General features: G+C 40.1%; 1 protein-coding gene across 5 annotated transcripts in view; it reads right to left on the bottom strand.

The window, feature by feature from the left end:
* The window catches only part of LOC124878881 (receptor-type tyrosine-protein phosphatase U-like), a 334,335-nt gene that overhangs the window by 257,191 nt on the left and 62,533 nt on the right, over positions 1-14,611 (bottom strand). For all 5 annotated transcript variants that reach the window (XM_047383059.1, XM_047383057.1, XM_047383058.1 and 2 more), the window contains exon 2: positions 9,609-9,737. In XM_047383059.1, coding sequence (XP_047239015.1) covers positions 9,609-9,737 — 129 coding nt within the window. The remainder of the gene's footprint in view (positions 1-9,608; positions 9,738-14,611) is intronic.

Raw genomic sequence — 14,611 nt, forward strand, 5'->3', positions numbered from 1 at the left:
ATAATTACAGTTTGTGTTTAGTTGTTAATGGAACTGAATTGCAGTTAAAAACATCTGGATTTTCTTTATGTTGCTTTCGTTAAATTCATAGTGACACATAGTTATGTCAGAATTCATTTCTTTGGTTCTAGGTTATGTGATCTTGGTTACTAAAACATTTTTGTACAAACTTTTTGCTGGATTGTCGCATGGGTTGGACCCTGCGCCAGAAGAGGGGAATGTCAGAATAAAGTAACATGGGGTTCCAAAAGTTTTAGCACTCATGGGAAAAAGGGTAGCTCAGACCTCCAGTGAGGACTTAGTGACAATGCGAGAGAGACGTTGTACTTTGTTTATATAAATGGTGCATAGCTCCCTAAGACCACATTATGAAAACCTCTCTGAAATTATGGTGTTGATTCTTTTGTGAAATTTTACATCTCCATAGATTAGACCATTTTTGAAATTATTTTTGGGTATTCTGAAACTATGAAATATTGACCTGTAATCAGACCTTCCTCAAACATCATGTCACATTTTTGATATTCAGAATATTTAGCTGATGGTCATTGCTAGTATATCAGGTGAAGTCAGAAGATCAATTATTTGGATTTTGTTGGATGTTTTGATGAAGTTCATGTAGTTAAGCACTTAGGTTTGAGAATGGGACTTTGAATTGAAAATTAGCCAAGTGTTGTGAAGGCTCTGCCTATTGTTCTCACTTATATGAGATTGAGACAAAGGACACAGGCAAATCTCAGTCCTTTTGAAGTGCTGTGTGGCAGGTCTCCTAATTTGGACATGGGGATATTGCCAAGATAATTTTCTTCCACATCTTTGTGTGAAGATAGGATGTTGTTTTACTGTCAAAACCTGTCCACTGTGTTTTCTCAAGTTTCACAGACAGTGAAGGCTGCATTACCAGAAACAGCCACTTCCACCCTCCAGTCCTTTATTCCTGGCGACTGGATTCTGGTCAGAGAATTTAGGAGAAAACACTGGAAGTCCAGGTGCTGGAATGGCCCATATCAGATCCTACTAGACAGCCAGAAAAGCTGCAGGAAAGCTGCAGGAAAGCTCCAGCTCCTCCAGTTTCATCTGGCTTCCAGGACGCAAGTCATCGTCCAACTGGATCATCCACGGCCTGAAAGGTGTGAGGACAGCGGACCACCATAAGATAAAGAACTGTAAGCTGATCACTGGCGAGTGATTGAACAGGTGGTTGAAGAACACTGTTCTTACAAGGGCACAATAATCCCTTGGGCAGTGCAACGTTATTTCAGAATCTACTTAAGGCCATCGCATTGCCTGAAAGTTAAAAATCATAAGTTGGACTATGGAAGCCTAACTTCAAGCTGGTTAGAGTTCCTGTTTCTAAACATATTTCTAGAGGAGCTTCCTACGACCGCCCACCTGTACCAGACTGGTAACAGGGCAGCTTGAAGCGCAGAAGCCACTCAGGAGAGGCAGCAGGATTTTTGTTTTTTTTAAAGTTGTTTATAATTTGTTTTCTTTGAGAAAAAACTGTTTGCTTTCTGTACCAGAAGAAAGGACATTCCACTTCAAGGTCACGATGCAGTTAAATGGAAGATGGTCTGTTCTGATGCTAATGATTGGTATTTCAAGTATTTTTATAACTCTTGTGTTCATTTGGGAAAAGGTGCAGCAAAGACAATGTAAGGCTAATTTGAGGAATTGTGTAAATAATAGTCATCAGCTGATTCGAAGAGAGATCCATCACTTTTCTGACTACTATGATCATACTGATAATGTCTGGTGGCAACTGATGCATCAAACCATGAGGAAGATAAGAAATGATAGTTGCTATGTTTGTTGTTTGATTCCACATGCTATTAATGATCAACCATTTTTGGTACCAGTTCCTATTGATACTGCTTATACTCTAGCTACTTTCTTTCCAGATAACCGGTTGGTGGAGGTCATTTTTCCTTGGGTGAGGAATTATGCGGTACGGAAAAGCAGAAATGTTGGTAAATTTTCTAGTGAGACTAATTTAACGTGTGCGTCTACAGGAACTCTTTATAGATTTCGGGGTAATAGAAATCCAATTACAGATCCAGATATTTGTATTGCTCAGGAGGAAAGCACACCTTATTTCCTTGGAAAGACGGTGGGTTGTAAAACTATTATACCAGTTTCATGTGCCTTGATCCACAGTAATACATCTAGACCTTGTCCTGTCAGAACTGATCCGTATACTATTTCAGAATCTTTGGCTCCAGATCCTTTTGTGTTAACTCTTAATCTTACAGCCTTACCGAATGGAAGTCAATTGTATGGCATGGCAGGTAAATTATCCAGGGTTCTTGTTACTTTTCCTAGTAGAGATGGGTTCTCGTGTCCTAAGAACATGGTTTGGATGTGTGGAAACAGATCATATCTGTATCTGCCTGCTAATTGGTCTGGAGTATGTTATCTAGCTCATTTACTACCTACAGTCACGACTTATGATTCACTCAGCCCATTATTAGAGAGGAAGACAATGCTCAAACGGCAAAAGAGAGCTAGGATCCCACATTGGAAAGGGATTTTGGGTACAATTTTTCCTAATTATGGTGCTGCTAACGCCGCCCATAGGATTAATGAGTTGTCAGTTGAGTTAGAAAATCTTACTGCTTTATCTGAGGAAGGTTTCACTGTTCTACCTACGGAGCAGCAGGCTATAAGAACTATGAGTTTGCAAAATAGAATGGCTTTGGATTATCTGTTAGCTGAGAGGGGTGGTGTTTGTCATTTAATTGGGGAACAATGTTGCACTTTTATTCCCGATGTGTCTAAGAACATGACGAATATCCATGATAAGTTTGAGGACTTGCTGACGACCCAACAGAAGGAGAATATGAGTTCCTCTTGGACTCCTTGGTCTTGGTTCTTTACTGGTGGATGGACATCTTGGTTAGTAAAGATTGGAGTGATTCTTTTATGTTTCTTTTTGATTTTGATGTTTCTTTCATGTTGTATTATTCCAATGGTTAGGGGAATGGTGATGAGACTGGTACGTTTTTCTGTGTTGCCTGTTGATGAGGATGTGAACTTAATTTCTGTTTGTCATGATTGTGATGATTCTGCATTTACAGTGGCAGATGGTATGGATACCAATGGATTTTATGTTGCTTGAGATGCTTTACAGTAGATCTTAGAGGAAGCCATGACATAACACATGTATTTGTTATGTATTCTTTTCTTTTATTAGTTTTACTTTGATTATAAGCTTTGGGTGATGGTTTTGTAGAATTTTCTTTTAGTTTTGTGATTATCTTGTAATCAGAAGAAAGGAGTGTAATGGAAAATTCTTTTAAAGTGCTCTGATATTCCCTTCACCTCTCACATTTGTTTCTGTGTTGTATCACTCACAGGTGACCTTCCATCTACCTCTCACCTCTGACCTCTGTGTTTGATGAGTGTTCTGTTTTATTTAGCAGATGGACTCTAAATTCACATGCTGGAGAGTTTTATGGTTAACCCTTCCTGAAGTGTATATTTCAAAGGAAGGTAGATGGGTGCCCTCATAAATAACTTTGTTAACTCTGACCCGGGGAGGGTCTAGGGGCCATATTTCTAAAACTCTTTGAAGTTGAGATAACACCCTCATTTTTAGTATAAATACTGTTTGTGATTTCTGTTCGTGGCTCTGTTTCACTGACTAACCTCAGTGTCAGGGTCTTCAAACGCTGAATGCCTTTGAATAAAACTTATAAGACAAAGTCCGGATTTTCTCTTGTTATGAGTCAACTTCTACCCACTTTGATAAGAAAATTCCACAACAATGTTTATATATATGACAAAGTTAAACAGTAAAGCAGCGAGACCAGAAGTGAGGAAACAAGCTATCAGGAAGCTGGTCATTGGAAAAAGTACCATGGTGATAAGACTGTTTGGTAAAATTCTCAGGGGAAATCTGGCAAGCAAACAGATTAGATTTTGTTAACATTTCAACCAGAACTAAAAAAAAACACCCACTACTTTGAGAACACATGAAAAAGGGATAACGAGACTTCAGGTGTGAAAGGTCGGACTTTTTCCCCACAGATGCTTAATCAACATGATTTCATTTAGGGGTTTTTCTTTTTCTGGATGAGGGTGTTAGACAGAACTTGGAATGGATCAACTACCACTAAGTATAGGCTGGTAGGACTAGGAACTAAGAACACCACAGTTTTACAGTGTCATAGAATAATTTGTCATTCGTTTATTTACTAAACATTTATGTATTTGGCTTCCACTGCTATGTTCTATATATAAAGATATCCAACTGTAAAAAAGGACACCAAAACAGTGTTTCTTTAAACACACATTGTGTGATGTCAAGTTATGATAGCTAAAACAGATTTATTGGTCATGTAGCATACATTATTTGATCAACAGCTAAAGAGACTGCTACAGATCATCATCACAGATCTGATCATGAAATAAATCTCTAATTCCTTCAGTGAGTATTTCATTTCATCTGTACAAGAGCTGTCTTCTAAATGTACAGCCACTCCAAAGCTTCCAGTACCACCAAATGCACCTCAGCAGTTCCTTTTTTCTGAGATCTCTTAGAGTGATTTATCTAACATATTAAAATCTTTAATTGTCTCCCATGCCTGTGAAGTGAACAATCTAAACATGCACTTTCTAAAAACCCTTGCTAGTACTTCTATACAACTTTACCATCATTTACCCTATCCTATAGGCAGTCCAAATTTCCTTTCGTTTGGAAACCGCTCCAATTACCCCAATATGTAACTCTGACGATCTCAGTAATGTCTCCAATTATCACATGGTTGGGACCACTAGTCTGCCTGATGCCCATCAACGACCTTCCTCATTATGCTCAAATCACATAAACTTTCTGTTGTATGCTGATGATACTGTACTTTTTGTGTCTGGTTCAAACACTGGTATAATTAACAACAAACTGAACACAGCTTTTCAGCATTTGCACTAGTGGCTGCAAAGAAATCATTAAACTTTTATGAAACTATATGTCAAAAAACAGAATGCAGGTACTTTTACTCACCTAGGAGACATTTATCTGTATCCAATCCCATTAAATTTTCAAATCAACAACTCTTCACTGTAACCACTTAGAAATATCTGGGAGTCAATCTGGAAATTCACCTTACTTACAGTGAGCATTAACAAAACATCACTAAAAAGCTGAAACAATGTTATATGTATATTGCAAAATTAGGCCACATTTGAGTCTTTCTATTTCCAAAACATGTCTTCATGCAATAATAATTTCCACTCTGTCACTACTCTTTTACCAATGCTCTGCTTTATCACTGTCTAATGCCTTAACATTTCAAAATCACACCATGAACACTGGCATCAAACTGCATTTGCAAATCTTAAACAGCAGCACTTGAGTGTCCCTCAGTGCTTTGGTACCAAAACCCTTCAGTCAAAAACGTTAGGACTGGTCGTACCACTAGGTCGGTTACAAATGGACTCCTGCCATTGCCGGCTTTCCTGCCGGAAACTGTTATGGATGGAGATCTCTCTTCTATGTAGTCACTAAAGCTGGAATGAGATCCCACAGCACATTAGCACATTAAGACTATTTCATCATCAACACTCATTAAAAAGTCCCATGCCCACTATCTGATGAACAGGTATTGCTGCAACCACTGACATGTGTCCTCCTCCTATGCTACTTCTCTCAAATGAGTATTTCAGTGTGACTGTGTTGTCTTGAGTTCTGCAGAGCAGGAACCTGCTGAAAAACATCTGTACTTAATCAGGCCCAATTATTAGGCCTGAGCAGCTAGCGCTGCGTATGCCTATTGTAATCATCACTATGTTTATTATTATTATTCATCACCGAAATGAATTGCCTTTTTGGAGGCTTTAACATATTCAGAAACTCACCAAATTTTGCACATGCATCAGGCCTGGTGAAAAATTACATATTTTAAGGGTTTTGCGAAAGTTGCAATAAAATTGCAATAAAAATTACTCAACAGCCATGGCCTCTGACTTCCAAATTTTTCACCAAACTCAATATGATTGATATTGGTCCAGCCCCCTAAAGATATCCAGTGAAATAATTGGTGAGCGTGGCCTGATTGCTCCACAGCGCCCTCTAGAAGCGCTCTACAAGGAAAGTCACAGAGACACAAAACTTTCTGGGATTGATCCATATGAGGCCCTGAAAAATATTCAATGGTCAAATGCTGACATCATCAAAGCCAGGCCCCCTGAGAACAGGAAGTGTAATGTTTCACTTAGTGTGGTCCATATTTGATCCCCTTCACGTAATCAACATGACTGTCCTCAGTGAGAGATAACATTATGGTCTAAGATAGTCTCCAGTACTGACAGGTTTGGCTAGAGGGAGTGGCCGTGGCGGCGTCGTGAAGTCTGATGTTACGCAATGGCCATACGTTTGGCTCTAAATTACACATGCATGGTCCGATTTACTCCAAACTGAATATGGATCTTTGTCAACCCCCAAACCGCTCTATTAGATTACATTGGAATTTGGTTCAACGGCGCCCCCTAGGACACTTCAAGTGCTCCATCTCCCTCATGCATCATCGAATCCACTTTAAATGTAGTATACATGATCATGGGTCTATGCCAAACATGTGGACACGGTCAATTGACAAAATCATTTTAGCCCCGCCCTCTAAGAAACAAGTGACTGTAGCTTCCATTACGAAGGTCCCATTTACTCCAAACTGAATATGGTTGATCTTTGTCAGTCCCTAAACAGCTCTATTGGATTACATTAAAATTTGGATCAATGGCGCCCCGTAGCACACTTCAAGTGCTCTATCTCCCTCATACATCTTTGGATCCACCTCAAATTTAGTATGCATCATTGTTGATCAATGTGGAACAAGTTCACAGAGTCAATTGATGACATCACTTTAGCCCCGTCCACTAACAAACAATTGCGTGTAGCTTTCATCAGCAAGGTCAGATTTCAGTCAAATTTTGAATGCTTCTCGCCAGAGCAGAACTCGGCTTGACCAAAGATTGTATGAAAGCCTGCTAACAATGCCGCCTAGTGGTGACGCGCGGAACTGAGCGACAGGATCATCGGTGGCGTGGAGTAGTCGATGACAGGATCCCGTGGTCACTACATAGGCCGAGCGCTGCTGAGCTGCGAGGGCCGCCCAATGCTGCTTGCAGCTTTAATTGTAATATTTTCCTGTTCCATAAACTAACCCACACAGACAGGGGTTGGACAATGAAACTGAAACACCTGGTTTTAGACCACAATAATTTATTAGTATGGTGTAGGGCCTCCTTTTGCGGCCAATACAGCGTCCATTCGTCTTGGGAATGACATATAGAAGTCCTGCACAGTGGTCAGAGGGATTTTAAGCCATTCTTCTTGCAGGATAGTGGCCAGGTCACTATGTGATACTGGTGGAGGAAAACGTTTCCTGACTCGCTCCTCCAAAACACCCCAAAGTGGCTCAATAATGTTTAGATCTGGTGACTGTGCAGGCCATGGGAGATGTTCAACTTCACTTTCATGTTCAACAAACCAATCTTTCACCAGTCTTGCTGTGTGTATTGGTGCATTGTCATCCTGATACACGGCACCGCCTTCCGGATACAATGTTTGAACCATTGGATGCACATGGTCCTCAAGAATGGTTCGGTAGTCCTTGGCAGTGACGCGCCCATCTAGCACAAGTATTGGGCCAAGGGAATGCCATGATATGGCAGCCCAAACCATCACTGATCCACTGCTTCACTCTGGGCATGCAACAGTCTGGGTGGTACGCTTCTTTGGGGCTTCTCCACACCGTAACTCTCCTGGATGTGGGGAAAACAGTAAAGGTGGACTCATCAGAGAACAATACATGTTTCACATTGTCCACACCCCAAGATTTGCGCTCCTTGCACCATTGAAACCGACGTTTGGCATTGGCATGAGTGACCAAAGGTTTGGCTATAGCAGCCCGGCCGTGTATATTGACCCTGTGGAGCTCCCGATGGACAGTTCTGGTGGAAACAGGAGAGTTGAGGTGCACGTTTAATTCTGCCGTGATTTGGGCAGCCGTGGTTTTATGTTTTTTGGATACTATCCGGGTTAGCACCCGAACATCCCTTTCAGACAGCTTCCTCTTGCGTCCACAGTTAATCCTGTTGGATGTGGTTCGTCCTTCTTGGTGGTATGCTGACATTACCCTGGATACCGTGGCTCTTGATACATCACAAAGACTTGCTGTCTTGGTCACAGATGTGCCAGCAAGACGTGCACCAACAATTTGTCCTCTTTTGAACTCTGGTATGTCACCCATAATTTTGTATGCATTTCAATATTTTGACCAAAACTGTGCTCTTACCCTGTTAATTGAACCTTCACACTGTGCTCTTACTGGTGCAATGTGCAATCAATGAAGACTGGTTACCAGGCTGCTCCAATTTAGCCATGAAACCTCCCACACTAAAATGACAGGTGTTTCAGTTTCATTGTCCAACCCCTGTACATGCAATATTCACAACAGTGGTGCATCATGACCATTTAACGTGTCATATATGTGAAAGAAGGTTCCGCAAAATGTAATTATTTTCATCACCTCTGCACCCACATAAAGCACATTTCTAGATACACTTACATATAAAGCAAAATAGTTAACAATGAGATAATGGCTTTTGCGTCTTTTATATTCCATAGGGCCACAGTGGCACAGTTACCATAGATGTTGCAGATTTTAAAGACAAGGCCTTTTGTGTGGAATTTCTTTGTTGGGGTACTTTGGTATCAATTTTTTAGGGCCAAAAACCTTGCATGCTAGCCCAAATGGCTGCTCTATATTGCCCTTAAGTATGAGCGTGTGAGCAAGTGTGTTGGCCCCATGATAGACTGGCAACCTGCCCAGGGTCTGCCTATCACCTTTTGTCTACTAGTGAGCGAATGAGTGGTATTCCATTCACTATCCAAAGCTTGAGGTGTGCTCATTTTCTGCAGCATATATCTGAGCATATTGATATTTTACCACAAAACCCTTTGTGTTTCACAACAATATAATGTTAGGCAATGTAGAAGCCATCTCCATCTTAATTTCAAACATCACATTTGTTGGTACTCTAAAGGCAAATAGATTGCTGTCTGTAAAAGTGACAACCAAGCCAACATTGTATTGTGCATAGAGCAAGCTAATCCCATAAGACAGTTTATTTCCCTTAACACCTCTCTAAAGGTGAGGAAGTTCAAAGTCTCCCTTAGGTCACTTCCAACAGCAGCCAGAACCATTTTCTTGTTGATCAGTCCAAAACAAATATTGTTCTTTTTTCCTCTCTTCAGTGACAGTCTGAGTTTTGCTGGTTGCCTCAACACAACTAAGCTTGCCAGAGTTTTTTTTTTGCAAAAGAAACACTAAATGCAACTTTTAATGGCTTTAAAATAATCTCAATCTAAAACTATCTTAACTCCAGCTTTGATTGACTCTGGCATTAATCATTCACATGGGTAAAAGCTGAAGAGAGCAGTTTAAAGACTAGAAAGCACCCAGCCTTATGTGATCACTGGCACCTCAGATCAGTTCGTACTTAGATCAGATCTCAGAAAACATGTTAGAATAATACATTACTAAACACCGCAGTGGTTTATGAGTCAGCTACAATATTTTTGTCCTATGAGCAGAGTTGACGTCTACCTGGCAGGAGGTCTGCTGTTGGGTGTGGCCAGTTAAAGGTCTTGATCAACTGCCAGTCAAAGTCGTCCTGTTGACCTTGGCGGTATTCACATAAGCCCGAGTCCGAGTCCTCTTCAAAGGCGCAGCCAGCTGCAGAGGGAAAATCAAAAGTGATTTATTTGAGCTGATGCTGAAAAGCAGAAAATTTAAGGAAAAAAACAAATGTTTTCTAGACACTGTCCAGTGTAAACTAAAGAAGAAACATTATTATTATAGGCACATTATTGCACACAATAGTAACACCACAACAGTCTTAACACATCAGCTCCTACAGAGTCTTCCCAACTCCAACCTAAATTACAGTAAGAATGTGGCATCAGGTGGTCAGGACACACTGCCTATCTCATCTCTTTCTTCAAACTCTACTACCATTTGGTACAGCATGTCCTTTGTTGGAAAAAAAATGACACAGCAGCCAAGGGATACTCTGACAACCAGAAAAAATTGCCCACATTGCCAGAGCAGCGAAAGAGTTATTTTTCCAGCTGATAAAGAACAACAGCAGCCTGGCTCTCAACCCATTATGACAAAAACTACAAGGTTTTAAAGTCATCAGCACTGCCATTAGATGAAGGGCTAAAATTCTATTTTCTTGTTTAATTGGTTGAAGTACATTGGCACGCTTTAGAAAATGTCAAGAGAATCTCTCTGTGACCATTTACGGGTGTTACAACCCCTGCAGGACCCTTATGGTTAGGTTGGACATTTAACCATTAATATGCAACTGTGATTACTAATAAAGGACACACGACGACCTGGTAAGGCTCTCAGTTTTCTTTAAACCCTGGCTGCCAGCTAACCTCTCTCTGCTCTTCTCCACAGGTATGCTGCCGTCTTTTGCTTTTTTAGATTATTGTGATTGCACATTACAACTTTCCCATGCATCGTCCACTCATGCACACCATACACCACTGGTTTCACTGACTTCCACACTTTACATACAGTCATCTTTACAACCATCTTTACATCTCTTACTAGACACACAAACTGCTTCAGAATCAGAATCAGAATCAGAATCAGAATCAGAATCAGAATCAGAATCAGCTTTATTGCCAAGTTTGTACATACAAACAAGGAATTTGCCTCCGGTACACTTTTTGCATTACAGAATATACAAATTTACAATTTACAATGTACAATATACACATATCTTCTTTTTAAAGGCATCAGGCAGCTCTTTTGATTTTACCATGGTGTTTACTCTATCTTCAAGATTAAGGAGCTCACCAGACTCAATATCCAAGATTTAACAGGGCAAACATCCTTCATAACGCTGGGCAACGGTGCTCTAACCATGTGCACCAGGTGTAATTTAGGTCGAAATTAATTGGGTGGGGTGCATATTTTATGACATTTTACAGAAAATTGTAAAAGGCCTTTTTTCAGTGTTTATTGTTTATTTATATGAGCAAAATTTCTCAGGATTGTTAGAATTGATATTAAATATCCATATGTCCAAATATGTTGTCCTTATTATTTCACAACTATATGTGGCTATAGCAATTTCTAATAAGAAAAAAAATATTGTTGGCATGTCTGTCAGTAAAATAAACAGCCTGGGAGATACAGGGCTGAGAGATACAATGTTTTTATACTAGTCCCTGAAGTTCCTTCAAAAAGAGAACAGCAAAATGGAGATTCAGGGGAGCTCCTCATCTATAAAACACACACAGTTCCACAAGCTTGTCACTGAGCCACTCAGCAGACCATTGCTCAGTCTGACCCTGGTTTAAAGCATGGGGCTAACAGTCTTCACCAGAGCACAAATACTGCTTCAGAAGCTTCAGAGTTTATTTTAGTGAGATCAGTAATGTAGAAAAGCAGATGGGAAACAGTTCTGTTAGAAATGATGGATTCGTTGAGCTATAGTTTAATACACATTTCAACTCCATTGTCCTGTTTGTGGGACTAAGTCCAGGTATTTATGAAGAAATCTCTCAAAGAAAGAAGAAATCTCTCCCCTTATATTTAAGGTTCCTCTTTTTGGTCACATGATAATCAAACTACATGTCTACATTGTGTATTGCTTCACAATAATACATCCATTTCAAGTATTCAATTCAAATACAAAGTGTTTGGCAGTATTAGCCGTTTGCTGGGTCAAAATTAGGGATTAATAGGAAGAGCATCGTTGTGCTAAGCCAGAAGAGGCCTTGAAAGGAGCATTCTGAAAAACGTGCAGATTTGCCTGAAGTTTTTGCATTTGAGTCCATGCACAGTAGTCCAACTCAGATCGCCTCCACAGCACACATAGGGACCCTTACAAATAGCCCACACAGCAGTCACATCATAAACATGCTGTGATGAAGTGGGCAAAAAACACAAGTCTTTTATATGGCAGCGGGCCAGGAATTGTGGGCTGGCTGAAGACTCCCTAAACACAAGAAGCAGAATCAAGAGCAAAGCCAAGGAGGGCGTGGATAATGAGGACAAATCCCACGTAGCGCAGAGCATGTTAGACAAAAGGGTTTTTTCAGAGAACAAGAGTTTTCTATTTTCCTCCAGAAAATAAGAAGGGTTAGGGTTATAAGAAAACACCAGGGTCTGATCAAAGGAGACTAGATTGTAGACAGGGTTTCACTGATCACGCCACTGTAGTTTAGTTCTCAGAGGTCTTAAATCTTCCACACATTAAAAAATGACTGCCATCTCTGAATATTCTTTCAACGATGACAATAATTACATGGTGCCGCACAGAGGCGCACACTAGGCTGGTACGCATGGATGCCAAATCCAAATCCGTTTTTATTTATAAAGCCCATTTAAAACAAAATTATTTGTTTAACCAATTCTGTACAGCACTACAACAGGTCAAACCAAGACAAAAAATAATAATAAAATATAACAAAAACAATAACAGCAGAATAAAAATACACTACATAGACTGAGAAAACAACCAATCATATCACATGGTGTCAAAAGCCACTAAAGATAAGTGTGTTTTTCAGAGACTTAAAAACAGCAAGAGAAGAAGCCTGTCTAATTTTGGAGCCAGTCTCAAGGACAACCTTTCTCTTCTTCTTTTGAGAGAACAAGCTGTAAATGTTCTTCATGCTTCCTCACATGATCATCTCATTGCTCATATCTATTTCCCAAAGAAAATACTTTTTTGCTGTGTAGTTTAGTTGCAGATTTAAGACTTTTTCTGAATTGTTATCAAGGTCATCTATCTAAGCTCACAGGCAAGGCAAGCAGAGTATCATTTGGAGATGGAGACTCATAATAACTCGGAGGTGTCTGGTCTGGTGAAGCTCCAATGTTTGGCTGAAGAAGTTAGAATTTTGAGCTTTATGAAAACATTTGTCTCAGCCATTGTGAGATAGAGGACAAGGACTTTTCTGTATTAGACCTAATTCATTGCAACACAGAACAACGACCAGACTCACTGACAGGAGCATCGTCGGTGGAGTACAAACCAGGACTGGAGAAGGAATCCTCCGGCAACAGAAACGCCAACCCAGTAACATGTTTCCTTATTGTTTCCTTTTGTCTTGTTTTGGTATATACCAAAACTGAATTATTTGGGCCCCACCATTACTTTTCATGCATTACTTTTGGGCCTATTGCCAGACTTTTTGTTTTTGAGAGATCTCGCACTGTGAGATCGCCAGAGGATTTTTTTCAGAGATGCTTTCTTTTTTCTATATGGACTATTGCATGGTGGTATTGTTTTGTGTGTTCTGGACGAAATGTATTTATGTATGATCAGCTGATTTAAGTGGGCTGAAGTACAGCCTGTGGAGAAGGGGCATACATTTTACTACATTGCATTACAACTAGGATCAATAAGGAATGTATGTAATCAAATTTCGATTTGTCTACTGTTTATATGGTTGGGTTATACTGGAAAAATGTGACTGTATGTTTCAGTGTATGAATTGGACCTATTTGTCTTGTAATGTCCGCTCAAATTACATGTATTGTAAACCGGAAAATATAAATCAACAACTGAACTGAATTTGTGCTGGTAGCATCAGGCTACCATCTTCAAGATGGATAGAAGATAGTGCCTAGAAGTGAAAATAGATGTTCTCAGATGTTCTCCATCTTATCAGCCCGAACTATTTTACAGAGGGCAAAATACAGGGCAAAAAAGTCAGTTTATAGTAGGGCCTTTCCACCAACAAGCTTCCAGTTCTTAACCAGGGTTGGCGCTACAGCCAGTTCTCAACTGGTTCTGTAAAAGAACCAGATTTAACCGCGCAAGTAATATTTTTTATCCCAGCATCCATGCAAACAGAAGGTATAATCCCAACACATTTGTTTTTAACACCGTGTTTTTTTTTTAACACCATTTAAAAAAAAACAACAAAAAAACCCAGCAGGCTTGTTAATGCTTCCCAATCTGAATCAGCAGATCTCTTGCCAGTGAGTAAAAAAGGTGAGTCAAACACAGTTTTAAGAGCAGGATATATCAACACCAACTGGACTGTGGTAACGGACTGAGTTGGAAATGGCATTTCTGGACAACGGCGGTAAACAGTAAACTGCCAGTGCAGCTGTAAATGACACATTAACTGTTCAAAAACCAAAGTGGTTTGGCTCATTGGCTGCTGCTCCAGATGAAAGGTGTTCTTCCCTCTGGCCCAGCAGCAATCTGCTGCTAGGTTAGCACTGGCTAAGCTCGGTGCTTATGCCAGAGTTTGCCTCGTTGGGAACACAAAGAACTGGTACTTTGTTGACTTTAGCACCAGTTAAACACTGGACATGGCTTGGTGAAAAAGACTCCTAAATGCACAGAGCTGGTAGAAACATACCATAAAACTCCTTGCAGCTTTAACTGCAGTGACAGATGCTTCTACTAAGTATTGTTCAGGGGGCTTAATACAAATGCACGCCACACCATTTCAGATTTTTATTTACCAAAATCATTGAAAGCCATTTATCATTTTCCCTCCACTTAACAACTGTGTGTTTCATTAATCCAACAACCACATTTTCCAAACTTCAACGTATTTCAGCAA

The sequence above is a fragment of the Girardinichthys multiradiatus genome, chromosome 13 (assembly GCF_021462225.1).
Source record: "Girardinichthys multiradiatus isolate DD_20200921_A chromosome 13, DD_fGirMul_XY1, whole genome shotgun sequence".
NCBI lineage: Eukaryota > Metazoa > Chordata > Actinopteri > Cyprinodontiformes > Goodeidae > Girardinichthys > Girardinichthys multiradiatus.